This window comes from Esox lucius, chromosome 12, assembly GCF_011004845.1.
Source record: "Esox lucius isolate fEsoLuc1 chromosome 12, fEsoLuc1.pri, whole genome shotgun sequence".
NCBI lineage: Eukaryota > Metazoa > Chordata > Actinopteri > Esociformes > Esocidae > Esox > Esox lucius.
In genome coordinates, this window is record NC_047580.1 from 8,426,806 (window position 1) to 8,446,121 (window position 19,316).

Below are 19,316 nucleotides of genomic sequence, written 5' to 3' on the forward strand. Positions count from 1 at the left end.
ACACACAAAGAAAATCTAGTAAGATGTATTTGATAGAACTAACAGTGCAGAACACTTTGAAAATCAGGGTTGGGAAACTACAACCTAAAATCGACAACTTCACACTAATGCCAAATTAAACTGAGTGGTTTACAGAGATGGCATTTTTGAAAGCATAGCCAGAATGTATTTCACCACAAACAAATCCACATAAATCTGTTGGGAGTATGTTGGATACATTAAAAAACATTCATTAGGCAAATTTATTAGGTACTTTTTTCAAGGAACAGGAAGATGCTTAGAATGTTAAATGCTGCTTCCAGAGCAGGAGGTAGACCTGTGTTAAAGCTGACGTGACATAATTCAATACAGAGATCTCGCGCAATTGCACCAAATATACCACTGGAGGGCACTCCTGAACTAGCCCAGTACCCTGATGTGGGAAGAAGGACAGTGAAATGAGCTGCTATGAAGACACCCAAAAGTGCCAGTGTAGCTTTATACAGGAATATTTTCAATATGTGATGGAAGTGGACAGGTTGGGGGGTAGCTAGCCTTAGATACAACCAGTTCTGGATGTCCTGAAAGGTAGCTTCTCCATTTAATGATTGGTTACCGTGGCATAGATGGTAGGCAGAGTCTAGGTTCTGTTCACTGTCGTAGATGCAGTCTTCTGTCTGTTTCCATGTCAGCTGCTGTCTGTAGGAAGAGCCCAGGCAGACGGCACGGGGGTGGGGGCAGGCAGGTCACAATGGGGTTGAGTGCTGGAGTGTTGTTCCAGACGGTTGGGGACAATGTCTCTGTGGTGACTGATCTGTTTGATTCCCAGTAGACAGCTATCAGTAGTCCCAAGATCTGCATTCAGGATAATCAGGATGCCTCTTGCCTATGAAATATCTTCAATATTTCTGTTCCAGAGACTGGCTCCTCCAACCAACTCGTGGGTATTCATTTGCAGCTGACCAGATACCAGACGATCTCGGCCTGATCTTTAATTTTTCGTATGTACTATGGATTATCATGCTTAATTTGACAGAAAGAAAGATGGGTCAGAATGTGCTGAAGCAGCGGTCCGTAATGTAACCGACAGGGCTGCGGTCTATGTGTACTAGAGGCATAGCCTTAAACCACTCAGACAGATCAGAGAAGAATCAGATCACAACAAGTGTTTTAATCACTTCAAGAAAAGGGGCGGGCAATATCAGAACCGAGTCTAAACAGGGCTTACGGCCCGACTCGGCATTGATTCATGTCACAATATGGATCTGTCTGCGTGCTTCCATGGTTACAGACGGCACCTATGGGAAAGAAAAGAGGGAAACTTGTCATTAGTTGTAGTTTGCCTTCTTCTCCATAAATGCATAGCACGTGCAGGTGTTCCCTGTCACACCTAGGACTGGGATGCCATCTTAAAGTTTTGTTAAACCAAAACTTTGGAAATGGATTTTATTCCGTGAGTGTCCACCAGCAGTCTACTGGAGGCTGCATGTTAAATCGGAGTCTGAGGAAGGGATGGGAGATCACAGTGACAGTTCAGTGACACCATCTAATCATGGGTCACACTTTAATTAGCAGTTCCCTCTCTATGTGCATCTGAGAATAGTGAGTCACCACACATTCAGCCAAAATGACCACACATGCTCTCCCCCTCACAGCTCCTGGGTGTGCATCACTCAAGAGAAAGATGTTCAGAGGTGCCACCAGCATGGATAGAGCAACCCCTTGATCTTGTGCCATTACAGCTTTTTTACAGAGCAGTTTTCACATCAACTGTCTGGAAAAGCCTCTTTTCCATGTCATAAATGTGATAAAAAATGTAAACCCCACTCTTGGTATTCCTCAATGCTGGGGGGGGGGCAGAGCGGTGACAGTGTCACATGGTCCCTGGCGGTAGTCCTGATCCTTCTGTTGGTCCCCCTAGCCAAACACACAGCAATGGTTATCAAAGCAAACCTCTCAACCAGTCACTGGGACAAAAGGGTTGTGGACTGGTAAGTTAACAGTTGTTCTGTCCGGGGTGTTTCTAGTGCAGGTTTCTGGGGAGCCCTGGAACTGTTTTTGTGTCAGGGAGGTGTGTGTGAGAGTGGTCTAGATAGAGGAAAGCTGCTGAGTCACTGGCTGTCTTTTCGGAGGGGGAAATGTGTTTAGGGCTGAGTTACATGGTTGTCCCGCGTACCAGCATAATGTTATGGTGGTATGCAATCGCTGTAAGTCGTTCCGGATGAGAGAGTCTGCTAATGACTTAAATATGCAGAACCAGTCAAATGTTATAACACACTTAGCCGTTGAAGTTGATGTTGTGTCCAAACTATTGACTGGTTCTGTAGAAGGGGTGTTTCCAACCGTTTGACTGGTACTGTAAATATTAAATGTGACTGACAAACCTTTTGAGGTTATGTACAAACACTGACTGTGTGATAGAGAATGGAGAGATGGGGAGATGTGTGTGTGTGTGTGTGTGTGTGTGTGTGTGTGTCATACGTGGCTGGTTCTGCATCCTTTTCCGGTTCAGCTGCTCTGACTGGGTCTCTGCACTCCCAAGGCAGTGATGAAGACGTTGACCACAACGATGATAAAGACGAGGCCTGTGGCTACGCTCTCCATTACATTCAGCCTAAAATGCTTACTCTGGTCATTCAGGTTCCATCGCACTGTTGAGGGAACAGTTGGTACACATAAGCTATATACAAATCCACAAGCAAACTTTTGAAGGTTTTACTATCCTTGTAAAAAGTCACTAAAGTATTCCCATTCAAAATCCCATCTTCCCTAACCCTTCCCGTAATGCTACAATTAAAAACAAACCCATTACCCTAAACCTAACCCTAATTCAAATCCCAACCTCTATTGTAACTTTTAGCCTAAGCTAATCCTTAAGTCTAAAAACTATTTTTTTATTTACAGAGACTGGCGAAATGCTCCAACAATGTTGAATATACCTTGCTTTACTATCCTTGTGGGGATGTTTGATCCTCACAAGTCTGGTACAACAAAGACAGACCCAAACACAGCAACTCTAGGCATACTGTAAAGAGTCTAATCATGACAGAATAATTGCGGCTAGCCTGGGAATGGAGAAAGCCTGTTACGCTCTGCTTTGAACTCTCTGCCTTTGAATAAATGCTACTCAGGCCTGGTCACCATGTTCCCCAGCACTGAGCTCTGCCAGCTCAGCTCAGCTCAGAGGAAACTTCTGTGACCAAGACACACCGATTAGCAGGAACCCAAAAGAGGAGGGGAAAAAACAAACATTTGTGAACCCAGTCAGTTTTTTTGCAGAGGTGTACGGGTAATGGCGCCTATGAATCAGTGTTTGTAGTGGATGCAGATGTTGTACTCATGCAGTGTGCGTGTGTGACTGGCATAGGTTAAACGTTGTGAGGACCCTTGCCTGTGTCTCTGGCTGAGTGTGTGTCTGGTACTGCCCGGGGGGCATGGTATGTAGGGCATTCACAGCATACATTAGCGATCTGGGGTGGTGTGGGGGTGTGTGGAGTACAGTATGGGGGATGGAGGGGGTGGAGGCAGAGAGAATGGGAAAGGAGATATGCAGGGTAGAGAAGTGAGAACGGGGGTTTTCGGGGGAGGGATTAGGGGTGTAGTGGAATGCGAGGAAGGCGGGGCTGTGAGTTAAGCAACGGTCAAAGGTGAGTGGCAGACAGAGGGGAAGCTAGGAGTGTGTGAAGTTTTTTCTCTCACCAGGGTTAGGGAATCAGCCTGTTGCAAACATGGTGTAAAATGCTAATAAAAACAGAATGCAATGATGTGCAAATCATTTAATCCCTGCATTTAAATGAAAATAGTACAAAGGCAACATATCAAATGTTGAACCATAGAAATGTTATTGTTTTTGGAAAAATAATATGCCCATTTTAAATTTGATGCCAGAAACACATTACAAAAAAGTTGTGACAGGGGCATGTTTATTACTGTATTGGATCACCTCTTCTATTTACAACACTCTGTAAGCATTTGTGAACTGAGGAGACCAATTGCTGCAGTTTGCAGAAAGTGAAATGTTGTCCCATTCTTGCTTGAAATAGGATTTCAGCTGCTCAACAGTCTCCTTTGTCATATTTTTCATTTCCTAATGCACCAAATGTTTTCAGCAGGTGAAAGGTTTAGACTGCAGACAGGCCAGTTTAGCACCCAAAATGTTTTACTACAGAGCCATGCTGTGCAGAATGTGGTTTGGCATTGTCTTGTTGAAATAAGCAAAGACGTTGTCTGGGTAGAAGCATATGTTGCTCCAAAACCTGTATACATTGTTCAGCATTAATGGTGCCTTCAGAGATGTGAAGTTGTGTAGTCACCCATGCCATGTGCACTAATGCACCCCCATACCATTACGGACGTTGGCTTTTGAACTGTGCACTGATAACAAGCCAGATGTTATCCCTCTCCATTTTAGCCCCGAGGATTCCCAAAAATAATTTAAAATGTTGATATGTCAGACCAGAGGACATTTTTCCACTTTGCATCAGTCCATCTTAAATGAGCTTGGACCCAGAGAACAGGGCAGCGTTTATGGATTTTGTTCATATCTGTTTTCTTCCTTGCATGGTAGAGGTTTAATTTGCATTGATGGATGCAGCGATGTAGTGTGTTCACAGACAATGGTTTTCGGAAGTGTTCATGAGCCCATGCAGTGATTTCCACTACAGAATAATTTTTTTTTAATGCAGTGCTGCCTGATGGCCCAAAGATCACGGCCATCCAATCCAATAATGTTTTTCGGCCTTGTCCCTTGCATACAGAGATTTTTCTGGATTCTCTGAATCTTTTAATGATATACCATAAATGATGAGAGCCCCAAACTCTTTGCAATTTTAGGTTGAGAAACATTATTTCCCAATGCAGTCTTTCTAAGAGACCTGGAACCCCTCCTTATCTAATTCTGAAAGACACATCCCCTCTGGGATGCACTTTTCATAACCAATCATGTTACTGACCAGTTGCCAATTGACCTAAATAGTTGTGAGATGTTCCACCAGGTTCTTTTTTTTTAAATTACACAACTTTTCTAGTCTTTTGTTGCCCCTGTCCCAGCTTTTTTTAAACATGTTGCTGGCATGAAATTCAAAGTGGGTGTATATTGTTTAAGGAACAATAATGTTTTTCAGTTTCAACATTTGATTTGATGTCTTTGTACTATTTTAAATTGTGTATAGGATTTAAATGATTTGCACATCTTTGCATTCTGTTTTTATTTCCATTTTACAGACTCCCAACTTTTTGGAAACAAGATTGTACTTATGCAATCAATCAGGTTCTATCTTTTATTTTTAGCTTTTGTTTCGCTTGTCATTATGTACTTTTTTGTGTTGACCACTGGCAAACCTAAAAATTTGAAAAACTCATAAGGGGTTGACAACCTTTCAGAGCCACTGTACATTAAGAACGTAAGCTGACAGGGTAAATTTGGCGATGATGGGAGTTCTAGTGATGTGACACACGCCAAGTAATTAACTCCCTACTTTCACAGCAAGGTACAATTTAAACTACAGAGATGTGTTGTAGCAGTGATGGGAGAAACGTCAGGACAGTGTGGACATAATACAGAGCCGTCTCTCACCAGGCTGAAGATCAAGGTGACTGTATTAGTACGTTTACACCTCGGGAGTCTTTTCTCCATCTTCAACACCCCGTCTGAGTCATCACACACACCTCCATCTTTCAGGTCAATTGGCTGACAGCAGCACTAAAACATGTTAACCCCCCTGACCTGTTCACATGCCTGTTGCCATAGCTACACTCAGTCAGGTTTAAAGGATGTTTTAAAACACATGATCACTGTTGAAGATTGGAATGCAGCTAGAGAGACACGATTGGCTCCTTTCAGACAGGGTCGCTGAGCAAAAGCATCTATTAAGAGAGTTTGGCCAGGTTTCAGAATGGCAGCCATGTTGGCACCCTCATTCTCTCAAGTGCATTTGACAAGAGAGCCTCTGACAACCCCAGTTGTAAACAAGTGCAATAGAGCAAAGAAATGAATAGATGTTTTTATTGATTAGCAGTTAGAATAACGTGTATCTAAGTCTACTGCAGTGTCAACAAGTATCTGCTTTCACTGGAAATCTTCAAAGCGTTGGTTTGGAAACGAACCAGAACTTATCAGCACAATGCGAGGTGTGAATTATCACATGGCAATGGAAGAGAAAGTCGTGCTCTTGGAACATTGCAGACAAAAAAAAAACAAGTTAGCAAACCTCTCATAAATATCTGCCTCTGAGCAGGGCTCGTGTTGCACGAGTCCAGACCATTCCATGGGTCTCGCATGAAATGGTGTTGCGTAGGCCTGTTTGATGCAACCTGAAAAACTGATGCATTACATACACTTGTCCCCCAGGGAGCGAGACAGCGATCTTCCTCACCGATGAAGATGAGGAGAACCCCCACGGTGACCTGCAGGCTGAGAGAGATGGAGATAAGAGTGATGAGGGGGGTGTACAAGGAGAAGTCTGGACCCTGCTCCAGGACAGCCTTCAGCTGGGAGGCATTGGCCATGAGCAGGGCCACATCCAGCATGCTCTCTGCCGCGCTCTTCTTGTTGGCGTAGTGGTTCTTGTTCAGGAGGAGGGAGGGGCGGGCGGCAAGCCGTTCGCCTGGATGGGGGACCTGGACACACACACACGTCAACAATACCGTCAGACTGTCTGTAGACACTGTCTGTAAAAGCTAAGTGGAATGACATTTGCCAAGATTCTTCCCATCTATAAGAGACAAACAACACACTTAGAGATTAATACATGTGGTCATTTTTAATGGAATACTTTTGTCACTACCTGCTTTATTGATAGAGACATTGGGAAAGAGAGTGTGCATAAATAGCTGTGTGTGCGGTATTCAAACCTGCGCTGCAGCGGTATATGTGTACCGGAAGCAGTGGCTAATTTATGACAAAGTAATTGGGAGAGCATGAGCCATGTACACAGGCTCATTAGTTCAGAAAAAAACGATGGAAAGCAACACCCACATCTTCAGAAAATAAGCACTCCCATTAAGTGCGGGTGAACCCCCCCGGCAATGAGCTCATCTCTGCGGATAACGTTCCCCCCACCAATGCCAACACACTACTCACATGCAAGCCCATCCATCCTATTACCTGTTACTCCTAACTATTGACTGCCTTTGGAAATGTCTCCACATTTTCTGATTGATTTGATTTATAATTTATTGAACAATTGTTTGCCGTCAATCTACACACAAGATTCCATGATGACAAAAACACGTTCTTGAACTATGTGGCATTTTACTGAAAATAATTAACTGAAATGTCTCATGTACGTAAGTATTCTGAACCTTTAGTATGACACTCCCAATTCAGGTGATCATCCTTTAGATGTCCTTAGAACTTGATTGGAGTCTGTCGAATCTACTCTGTTGCAATTTCAACTGACTGAAAATGGGTTAGAAAGACACACGACTGTCTGTGTAAGGTCCCACACTTCACAGTGCGTGTCAAAGTAAAAACTAAGCCATGATGTTCAAAGAGCTCTCCATAGACCTTTGAAGGAGGTGTGTCATGGATCTGGCGATGCTAAAGCATTGAATGTTCCCAAGAAAAGAGTGAGATCCATCACTGTAATTGAAAACGTTTTGGAACCCCCAAGACTTCTAGAGCTTGGTGCAAGAAACGCAACGAGGGCCTTGGTTAGGTAGATGAACAAGAACCCAATGGGCACTCTAATAGAGTTTCAGAGTTACTCTGCAGAGATGGGAGTACCTGCCAGAAGGACAACCATTTCTGTAGTACTCCATCAATCAAGTATTTATGGTAGATTGGTTAAATGGAAGCCACTCCTGAGGAAAAGGAATTTGACATGCTGGCTGAAGGACATTGAGAGCATGAGTAAAACAATTATCTGGTTTGATGATTCCAAAATAGAACTATGAGGCCTGAATGCCAAGTGCTACAGTGGGGAGAACAAGTATTTGATACACTGATGTTTTTGCAGGTTTTCCTACTTGCAAAGCATGTAGAGGTCTATCATTTTTATCATAGGTACACTTCAACTGTGAGAGACGGAATCACAAAAATCCAGAAAATCACATTGTATGATAAAAAAAAATAGAATAGAATGCGCATTTTGTTGCATGACATAAGTATCAAGTATTTGATTCCGGCACTCACAGACCTGTTAGTTTTTCTTTAAGAAGCACTCCTGTTCTCATTACATGTATACACCTGTTTGATCAGGGATACAATTGTAGATCTGCAAAAGGCTGGGATGGGCTACAGGACAATAAGCAAGCAGCTTGGTGAGAAGGCAACAACTGTTGGCGCAACTATTAGAAAATGGAAGAAGTTCAAGATGACGGTCAATCTCCCTCGGTCTGGGGCTCCATGCAAGATCTCACCTCGTGGTCCATCAATGATCATGAGGATGGTGAGGGATCAGCACAGAACTACACAGCAGGACCTGGTCAATGACCTGAAGACAGCTGGGACCACAGTCTCAAAGAAAACCATTAGTAACACACTACGCCATCATGGATTAAAATCCTGCAACGCACACAAGATCCCCCTGCTCAAGCCAGCACATGTCCAGGCCCGTCTGAAGTTTGCCAATCACCATCTGGATGATCCAGAGGAGGAATAGGAGAAGGTCATGTGGTCTGATGAGACAAAAATTTAGCTTTTTGGTCTAAACTCCACTCGCCGTGTTTGGAGGAAGAAGAAGGATGAGTACAACCCCAAGAACACCATCCCAACAGTGAAGCATAGAGGTGGAAATATCATTCTTTGGGGATGATTTTCTGCAAAGGGGACAGGACGAGTGCACCATACTGAGGGAAGGATGGATGGGGCCATGTATCGCGAGATCTTGGCCAACAACCTCCTTCCCTCAGTAAGAGCATTGAAGATGGGTCGTGGCTGGGTCTTCCAGCATGACAACGACCCGAAACACACAGCCAGGACAACTAAGGAGTGGCTCCGTAAGAAGCATCTCAAGGTCCTGGAGTGGCCTAGCCAGTCTCCAGAGCTGAACCCAATAGAAAATCTTTGGAGGGAGCTGAAAGTCCGTATTGCCCAGCGTCAGCCCCGAAACCTGAAGGGTCTGGAGAAGGTCTATATGGAGGAGTGGGCCAAAATCCCTGCTGCAGTGTGTGCAAACCTGGTCAACAACTACAGGAAACGTATATTCTCTGTAATTGCAAACAAAGGTTTCTGTACCAAATATTAAGTTCTGCTTTTCTGATGTATCAAATACTTATGTCATGCAATAAAATGCAAATTAATTACTTAAAAATCATACAATGTGATTTTTTGTTTGGATTCCATCACTCACAGTTGAAAAATACCTATGATAAAAATTACAGACTTCAACATGCTTTGTAAGTGGGAAAACCTGCAAAATCTGCAGTGTATCAAATACTTGTTCTCCCCACTGTATATCTGGCGAAAACTATGGAGTTGTAAGTGGTATGTGTACGTACGTATTGTAAGTGGTATGCATCTGTATATTGGTATGATCATAAAAAAGTCATATGCAAAACATAAAATGTACATGTGAAATTAGATCTGTGAACGTACAAACACCCTGTTACGATGACAGACTCATATTTTTTGTTTCTATAAATCTAGTTTTATAATTCTAAAATACAGAATCACAATCTGGAGTTTTAGCAGTTTCATTTCATACTCCCAAAAAACGTAACCCAAAATTTCCAGGATGAGTGCTAATATAACAAGCAGAGGCAGTGTGACTAACTGTAAATCAGGGAAACTGTAAATAGGTATCCTGCAAGATTTCAATTTATTATAAGTCATGCATGCATATAAATGCTGATTTTCATGTGTGTAACTGCTCTTTGTGCATAGGTTTCATGTGTAATAAAAATCACTCAAACTTATAGAAATGGTACTATTGTGTAGGCCTACACACTTGTTGTGGTCTCAAATACTCAAACAGCATTGCTATATGGGTCTTCGTTTTTTCCCCCTGGGTTGTTGCTGTAAAATGTTAAAATACTGAATAACTAAAACGAAATGTTAAGCAATTACTACAGAAGTTCCAGGCCACATACAGCCATCATAAATAGTATGGACAGAACACAGCAATTTAATAGCACATGCCAGACTAATAGATTAAAGAATATTTTTACCTAAATCACTTCATAATATTTTGCAGCTCAGAAGGATATTCTATGAAATGGTATACTGTGTCCTTGTAATTTTCACACAAGTATTTTTACCTAATGCCTAAATCCTTGATAGCCTACTGGTGTAATGTTGTTAAGCAGCCTTAAAAAAAACAGCTATGGACCTTTATTTTGAACACGATATCCGGGATGGCAAAGCTATGGTTGAACACTGGGCTAGCGGTCCAACTTATTGTTGCTAGCTTTACAGTTTCAAAGGTCTACATTCGGGTCTTATCTTTGCAGATGCCAGATTACTGACAAAGGTTTGTACTAGAAAAGCGATTTGTAAACAAATAAATGAAGACGTAAATTAAGAATTTAAAGTGTGGAATGTTACATGTTCACAGATTTTATTTCACACTTACGTTTCATGTTTTACGTCTGACCTTTTTTACGATCATACCAATTTACGAATGTATTTTCTTACGATCCTAACAACACGTACGCTTAACCTTTTGGCAGATATTCAACTCCATAAAAAACAAGGTACCACTCATCACTTGGCTAATACAATCCTTATGGTGAGGCATGATGGTGGGAGCATCATGCTTCGGGAACACTTCACAGCAGCAGGGACTGGGAGAGTAGTCAGGTTTGAAGATAGGATGGACAAAGTAAATTTCAGAAAGGTCCTTGAAGAAAACCTGATCCAGAGCGCAAAGGACCTCAGACGAAGATTCATGTTTCAACATGGCAACGACCTGAAACACACAGCCAAGATATTACTGGAGTTGCTTCAGGACATGTGAATGTCCTTGAGTGGCCCAGCCAAAGCCTAGACTTTAACCTTCTTGAACTGATCTATGGTGTGACCTGACAATTGCAATTCACTGTTGCTCCCCTTATTATTATATATCAGTAACCAACACAATTATAGCAGTAAAAAGTGATGATATGTCATGACCATGGTATACCTCAGAGATGTGTAGTGTGTAGTCAGTAAACCAAGGCTATGTAGACATCCCAGCAAAATTCCCCCCCAAAATCCCAACTGAACAACTATAGGCTTCCTAATGGAAGTGATCTTAATGTAATGCTAAACCTCAGTTGCAATAGCATTAATACCCCTTCAACACATTTAACAACCATTCAACAGCATTGCCAACTGGATGTATCCCAACACTCTTCTTGCCTTCCCTGCTTATTCCTTGGACCAGCTCTCCCCAACGTGGCTATTAAACTGCCAGTGTCTAACAACAAGGCTGTGTATAGACAATCTCCCTGCCTTTCCTCTGTTCCAGGAATAGGGACAGTGGATGAGATGGGGGGTAAGCTACACAGAACAGAGAGTCAGTAAGAGGCTCTGTTTTAGGAAGGGGAGTACAGAACCCTCTAATTTACCACAGAGCTGAGTTGAATTACCATGCCCCCAGGGAGAGTTGGTGCAGCATGTTGCAGTTTTACTCTGCATTCACCAACACCCAACCCCAAAACTACAGGGAGAGAGGGGAGAGAGAGAGAGAGAGAGAGAGAGAGAGAGAGAGAGAGAGAGAGAGAGAGAGAGAGAGAGAGAGAGAGAGAGAGAGAGAGAGAGAGAGAGAGAGAGAGAGAGAGGGAGGGAGAGAGAGAGAGAGGGGGGTGTGTTCTCTGCAGTAACCGTAGTATTTGGTGCAGAGTGACGATTAGCACCCCAATATCCTGAGGGGGTTATATGCTTTGCAGTACTGAGAGGAGACTTAACCCGACACATTTAATTCTTTAAATTACACCTGGCCTTTTAGCGGTGTGGGTTTGACCTGTATTTCTGGCATGGCTACCTCTCCAAGCTCTGCAGTATCCTTCCCTTCAGGATCTGAATAAACAATGACTGCCATGACCTGCCATGGCCCCTTGTTTCACACTGAACACACACAAACACACACTGAACCTTCAATAGGTATTCAATATCTGCCGTTAATCAATAGGCCTTATACTACGAAACAGAATGACAGTGGTAATTTGGCACAGTTGCAATGGCATAGGTCCAAAGACAAGTGCACGTCACATTTATGCACACATACACAAACAAGCCTCACTTTTCATTAAAGGTACAGAAAGCCCTGACTGACGCATTACTGTACTTGAATACAACTCTAGATTGAAAAGCACAATCGAACCAGGCATACATTTGCATATAATTGGACGTTCTCTACTGGAGAGGCCATGTAGCAATCTATCACTCAGCTACTGCGGGTCCATTGTTATTGTGCCAGAACAGAGGGCCCTCATTAAGTCGACTGGATGCCTCTCCTGGTCAGGTTGGGCTTGTTTGATGCTTATTTTATTTTAATGAATTATTCAAGTTAATTATTCAACACAATTTCTGTCTGAGGGAGAGAAATGAAAAGAAAACAATGAAGCAATAATAAATTAAAGGAAAGCACAGTTAATTCCTGTCCCCACTCTCAACTCTCTAACAAAGCAAACAAAACAAACCCCAAAGATTTTTTGTCCTGAAGAGGAAAAGATCATTCAGTAGCAGTATATGACCATCTCTAGCATAAATCTGTCATTTTTCGTCAGAGAACAATCAACACATACTGCCCTTGACCAGACTCAACGTTTCCTGTACTGGCCTAAATACAGCTGTCTTTGAAAGGTGAGGGAGAAAGAGAGAGAGAGAGAGAGAGAGATGTACAACTTCAGAGGTGCCTCCGCAGCAGTCATTTATAACAGCAAGCGGGAAGAATCCTGCCTACATAGGTGAGTAATTTAGATCCAAGTAAATCTTGTGGTGTCTCTCAGTCTATATAGCCTACCTTCCAACACGTCCCACCCCAGCCACTAGAGTACGTGTGAATGGAATGTGTTTCTATGGTGAGACTGATTCCAGCCATAAACAACTGTTTCCTGTCCTCTAGTGTGTTACAGAAGTTACCTGATATGATTTGTGTGACTGCTATGTGCTGAGGTAGCCTAGACTTGCATGTGACAATTCCATACAATTTACCCCTTGGCATCAGTATTTTGTGAAAAAACAAGCCTCTTCATCTTTGTGAGTACCTAGATAGACTGTAGCAAATAAATGTTCACCCTCTACAATAGAATCTACAGTCAGTTCAAGAAGCTTTGGCACCCTTCATAAATTTGGAGCAAAAGTGCATGCAAAAGTACCACACAAGCAATGACTAATATTTTGGGCTCAGTTATACAGATTTGTTTTAACACAGCCTTTTATCGAGTAGTATGAATATTTCTGCAAAACGCTAGTTTAAAATGTATTGGAATTTGATAGTTGTAAATACCACTAAGCAGAGTCAATTCAATAATCAAAAGGTTTCATGAGTCTGAACAAGTTGCAAATTAAGTGCATGTGCATATTGGTCCCACGCACGGTGAGGAAGATGGTCAGGGAAGTGAAGAAGAATCTAAGGATCACTTTTGGGGTTATCAAGTCTCAAAATCAGTTGTTAGACGCCACCTCCATGTCAACAAATACCTTGGAAGGGTTGTTGTTGATAAGCCCAACCCACAAATTTCAGAGCCTGAACTTTGCCAAGTGTTGGCAGTTGGAATCGTGTGTGGTGTCTAATGACACAACATTTTTTCCTTTGGCCATACACACCATCTCCATATTTGGTGACAAAAGGCCCCTGATACCCACTGTAAAATATGGTGGTGGATAATCAATGCTTCAGGGATGTTTTACTGCTAGTGTTCCAGTAGCTTTCATTAAGATTGATGGTATAATGAATTCCACCTAGTAAAAGGATATTTTAGCCCAAATCCTGCTAGCCTCTGACAGGTGATAGAGAGGTAGATGAACCTTTCAACAAGACAATGACCCCAAACATACATTAAACTCAACACAGAAATGGTTTTGGGACCACAAAATCAACAGCTATCTCAATCTCTGGACTTCAATCCAATTTAAAATGTGCGTGCTGAATTGAAGAGGGCAGTCTATATCCATGAGCCAAAACATAAGACTGTCAAGGATTTTGAAATGTTCTGGATTGAGTTGTCCAGTATCCATCCAAAAGTGTGCACCAACTTTGTCAGACTTTACAGTAAGAGGCTCAGTACCATAATGAAATTTAAAAGGGTGCAATACTTTTGAAACCTATATTTTGTGAGACAAAAAAATAGTACTCTGCAATATGTTTTGGGTTTGAGAAATGATTGTGTTGTAAGGAAAGTGTATGGTTCCTGCTTATGTTTGAGCCCAAAATATAACTTGTCGTTTTTGCATTTACTTGTGCTCAATTTCATGACAGGTGCCATACTTCTTGAGTTTATTGTATAGCTGACATATTATTCTAGGGTAGGGAAGCCTAATGAAAGCAATTTAAATCTGTGTTACATAATTAAAAAAAAATCATGATAAATAGAAAACAGAAAAGTCTTGATTGTGAAAGTATTCACTGTCTTTTTTATGTCACATAAATAAGCTGCAAATAAGCCAATTGCCTTCAAAAGTGACATAATTACAGTCCATCTGTCCATCACATTTTAAAGGGAAACCTTCATCAGTCTGCAAGAGATCTCGAACTGGGGTGGATGTTTAGACAATGATCTTAAACACAGCCAAGGCTACACTGGACTGGTTTAAAAACAAGAAACTAGTCCTAAAATGGCCCAGTCAAAACTCAGACCTAAATCCAATTGTGGACAAGACATGAAAGTTACATTAAACAGTATTTGACACCTTCAAAGTGTTTGGAGTATGTGCTAGTAATCAAACAGAGAATCCATCAATCATTATCTCAAATAACACCACAAAATGTAAAAAAGTCCTTGGAGAAAACATATATTTTCTCAGACTCATCCTGTTTTTGGGTTGCCTGGCTAGAAAAACATATTGCTTCAGCCAAATGCCACGCCCACAAAAGGTCTGAGCAATGAGACTATATTTGACTCACCAAAAATGTCTAAAATGCAAACACAATCGTTTTTTCAATGCTTTTTTTTATAGAGTCCATGGTGAAAGATATTGTTTGCTTAATGAACAGTGGGATAGACTCAAATCCATGCTGCAACAGTACGTCTGGAGACTGCTGCTTAGACATCTGGACCATCCTAGGCCACATGCAAAGTCATTGTATCCATTCTAAAACTTTGGGTTGGACAGATAAGGTTAAAGCATAATTTTCCTATTCATCATTGTCATTGATAATCTGATGGGTTAAAGACAAACTGATCGCTGGTGATTTGTTTTGTAAAACACCAATTTTGATAACCACAAATGTTAAATTAAAACATTCATCAGACAATATTAAGAATATTCATCAGACAATATTAAGAATATTCATCAGACAATATTAAGAATATTCATCAGACAATATTCTGGGCTTACTGAAAAAAAGTGAACTCATTGAACCTCAAACAAGCATCAATGAACAACTGTGCCCACTCTCCTGTTTGAGTCTGTGAATGGGTTTTTTCTAAGCTGCCAGACCATTATAGTGCTTGTCCGGTAGTCCTAGTTGACTGAGGGACCGGTTGGGCTCTAGGCTATACAAAAGGGACACTCTGGCATTCGTACTGTATACTATGGTTACAATTCTGTCTCTTTAGCCAAATCTATTGTCAGGAAAAAGAATGGCAACCAGGCTGGGTGACCATATGTTTCTATTCTGACAGTTCCATCCTTATTGTAAGAATACAAGACAACAGGGGTATTGCGTTTTGCAATCGTCATCGGAATGTCTTTTATTCTAAAAATGGTTTGACTTGCAGTAGCCTATGCGTGGTTGGGTTTTAAATGAAGAGGATGCTGCTACAGGAAGTGTCTTTACATCGCTTTCTCTCTCTATCTGTGCATCAGCATTCCTGTGTTCTCCATCCATCATGTCCCATCATCCTCCACTCTCTCAGCTCAACTCAGGTTCTGGCTAGTGTCCAGCCCAGTGATCGACCCAACTGTATAAAATCAAATTTCCACGATTCTCTAAAGGGCTTTTAGTTTTACAGCCCACTGGAAACAGATGTAATAACTGCAGCCCCAAAGAACAGTATACTATAGCTTACCTACTTTACAGCAACACAATGTAAACCAACCTGTAGCCTGAGTATATTATTACTGTTCCCATTCTCTAATCTGGACCTCAAGGCTCTGAAATTATTTTGGTTTACTGAATTCCCCTTGAATAAGGATCTGATTTGTGCCAACTAGGTAAGCCTTATTTGACTTTTCTGTGGATCTACAGGCTGGGCTTTGAGCTCAGTTAGTGGAGAGAAAATAGAGTTAAGAGGAGAGAAACCAATTTACAAAGCATCTATAGGGGATGATTGACTCTCACTGGAGAGATATTTCAAATGGCATCAACTGCACATTTTATTGAGCGTAAGGATATTCCATTCTGTCCTCCTTGACTGGGCTGTGACTCTCTCAGGAGAGTAGCTAGGCACACAGGCATCCGAAAATGCACACATACATACAGCAATCTATCTGGCCAATCTCTCAGTCTCAATCTCCGAAATTAAATGGGGCTATTAGGGGGCAGGGGACAAACTGTTGGATGACTGGGGAAACTCATTCCTCCCTTCTATGAAGTGCAGACTAATTGCTTTGTGAGCTGCACTAAATTTCCTCCCAATAACTGGGGAAATGGAAACATCACACCATGTCATTAAGAAAACTTTCTAGGGTAGTTAACACAAATTTCTCATTAAATCGTTTGATTAAGCACTTTCTTATCAATACAAATGTAGGCCTATTTAAAATGCACACAAGCACTTTATTAAATATTTATTTCAGAGTTCTGTGGTGAAAGGAACAAAATGAAGAAAGAATAGGAGGAAAATGTAGAACTATTCATTATTTACTATGCCACTTGGGTGCATACAGGACAATACTCTTCAGCGGTCAGACTGTCACCTGAGACCAACAACAGTCAGCCATTTCTGGAAACGCAGATCCTGACTGTCCCGACCCGAAAGAATTTCATATTTTCAACTGACTATACCCACCTTCACTCTATTTCCCAAACACAAAAGTGCGGCGATTTTTTATTTATTTTTTCTAATAACACCCCTCTAAACTGTCTCAAACGTGTTGCTTTAATAGCTCAAACATTTTAATAGCCGGCCTACATTTCACATAATTTTCTTTCTAGACACCTATAGCTACATTTTTTAACTTCAGCATACAGTCCTGACCACACTTTTATTTATGACAGTTATTTGACAATCCAAGTTAGAATTAAATGCTGCTGGTCTATATCTGATATCAATGTTGTATGTAAGCTGATATCAATGTTGTATGTAAGCTGGGAACAATGCAGCAATTCCTAAAATTCCTGTGAGGGAAAGTGAACCCAGGGAAAGGGAACACCGCCTCTTAGCGCAGCAGCGATAACCATAAACGTGGAGGGGTACCATGGCAACAATGCATCGCAGGAAGGCTATCAGTCTACCAGCTAGATCCCTAACACATTTCTGAAAACAGTATGTTGTTTGTGATTAAGTAAAGGTGAATTTGGTCTCATCAATGTACAGCATGTTGTCCTACCTAAAACATGTTTGTGTTAGTCAACAAACGGTGACTGTGGCGGTTATATCTTCAAACACAACGGTTAGTTCTTGCGAGCGTTAACGTTACAGTTCTTGATGGGTTGCAAGCTACATTACAGAACATATCTTACCTCCCCTCGGTTCTCTCTGTCAGCGCTTCCGTTAATCTCCATCTTTATGACAAATTCAGGGTTAAAAATAAACAAGATGCACGTTTTATTACACGCGTAGAATTAAACTGTCTGCTAGGGTGTGGAAACAGGACTCCACTATCTGCTCTTTGGTCACGCACGCTTGCCTCCCTAGCTAGAACAAGCAAAGAAAATTGTTCATCAGCTTGATCTTAAACTAATATAGTCTATTGAAATCTCAAATACAAAAACTGTTCAACGAAATACATTATTCTTAGTAAAAATATGAAACCAACCTGTAGTTTCCTGATCTTAAATAAAAGATCCCAGGAACACGTTTTCAATAGAATTTATGTTTTTTTTTAGTATAAAAATGTTCCTCAAAAATTTGTGTTATGGTTATTTGCACCACTAGAAAGTCCAACGAACCTCTCCCATTATAATATGTATATATGAGGTGACACACATGCCCAAACCTAAATATGCCAGACCCTTTTCTATTAACAAGGGGAAGGTCAGAGAACACACAATTGAAATGAGACAAAAGGTTGTGACCTTTTAAATAAATGATTTATTGGCTTTTTAAAAAATAGTTCAGAAAATAATCTGATCCCTACTTTGAAGTATGGGGATGGATATGCTACATTGTGGGACTATTTTGCTTAATAAGGCATTGGACTTAATGTTTTTTGTGACAATGTTATACAGTGAGCATGATAGCCTTAGGAAATGTATATGTAAGAAAAGGTTATCCTTATAATATAGGGTTCAGAGAAGTCTATGCCTGAAGAGTACTAAATCATGCAATAGATTCAAAAAAATATAAATGAATGCTTGTATTATTTCCATTATTAGTTTAAGGGATATTTATGTTTACATTGTGTCTCCCTCACTCTCACACACACACACACACACACACACACACACACATACAAACAAATACCCATAAATCCATGTTTCCTATCCCCTATCCTAGACCTAACCTTAAACCTAAAATCAATTACCTAACCTTTATACCTAAACTTAACCTAGCGAAAATGCCTAATTCTAACTAGGTAACACTAATGCAAAACTCTAATCAGTAATAACTAAAAGTAAATACAATTTAAAAAAATAATGGCTAATTGAAAGCTTACCCTAAACTAGAAATTGCATAATTTATTCTTAGAGGGGATCTGCCCAGAAATCTTGTGGGGACTCTTTTCAGGATCTGGGTCATACGTACGCGATGAGTGCAACATGTGGAGCACAAACAAACATAACCAATGTTTTTATTTCCCTTGTAATTCATACTTTTAAAATGCTCGTTTTTACAATGCTGCACATAGCTAACAATAAAACATTTCAAATGTATTTATGCCTCCAAACTTTTGTTTGTATATTGTTTAATTTCGGATTTTTTCTCTAACTTCTGACGTTTCATATTCTTATTTTCGACTTGGTTTATCAATAAAAAAATTAAACAACATGCATAACCCTGCCCATATTGCTGAACATACATTGTCAGATATATGATCTGTAAGAGTAACCTTTTTTTGTTTTTTTCTAAATAATATAGGCTATATTAAGTGTCATTTGACTTGTGGATCTAGCGAATGGGTTGGGTCAACACGCTTCCCCTCC

General features: G+C 40.9%; 1 protein-coding gene across 4 annotated transcripts; it reads right to left on the bottom strand.

Annotated features, from left to right (window-relative positions):
- Window positions 1–52: 52 nt before the first annotated feature.
- LOC105024958 (ninjurin-1) lies at window positions 53–17,831 on the bottom strand. Of its 4 annotated transcripts, XM_020051477.2 has the most exons (4): window positions 17,694–17,831; window positions 6,189–6,597; window positions 2,461–2,630; window positions 53–1,277 (listed from the first exon to the last, which is right to left on the bottom strand). In XM_020051477.2, exons 1-3 carry the CDS (start codon window positions 17,733–17,735, stop codon window positions 2,488–2,490), a joined length of 594 nt encoding a protein of 197 aa, XP_019907036.1. In that variant the 5' UTR covers window positions 17,736–17,831; the 3' UTR covers window positions 53–1,277; window positions 2,461–2,487. The 4 variants fall into 4 exon arrangements, with proteins under 4 accessions (XP_019907036.1, XP_010893593.1, XP_010893590.1 ...); XM_010895291.3 differs by lacking the exon at window positions 2,461–2,630 and having other exon boundaries at window positions 6,354–6,597; XM_010895288.3 differs by having other exon boundaries at window positions 53–2,630; window positions 6,354–6,597.
- Window positions 17,832–19,316: the final 1,485 nt, after the last annotated feature.

Coding starts and splice junctions, on each gene's coding strand:
- LOC105024958 (XM_020051477.2), bottom strand. CDS start 17,735: ATGGAGATTAACGGAAGCGCTGACAGAGAGAACCGAGGGGAG. Junction 6,598..17,693: donor ACAGAGAGAACCGAGGGGAG/GTAAGATATGTT, acceptor GTGTGTGTCCAG/GTCCCCCATCCAGGCGAACG. Junction 2,631..6,188: donor GAGGCAGATATTTATGAGAG/GTTTGCTAACTT, acceptor TTCCCTCAACAG/TGCGATGGAACCTGAATGAC.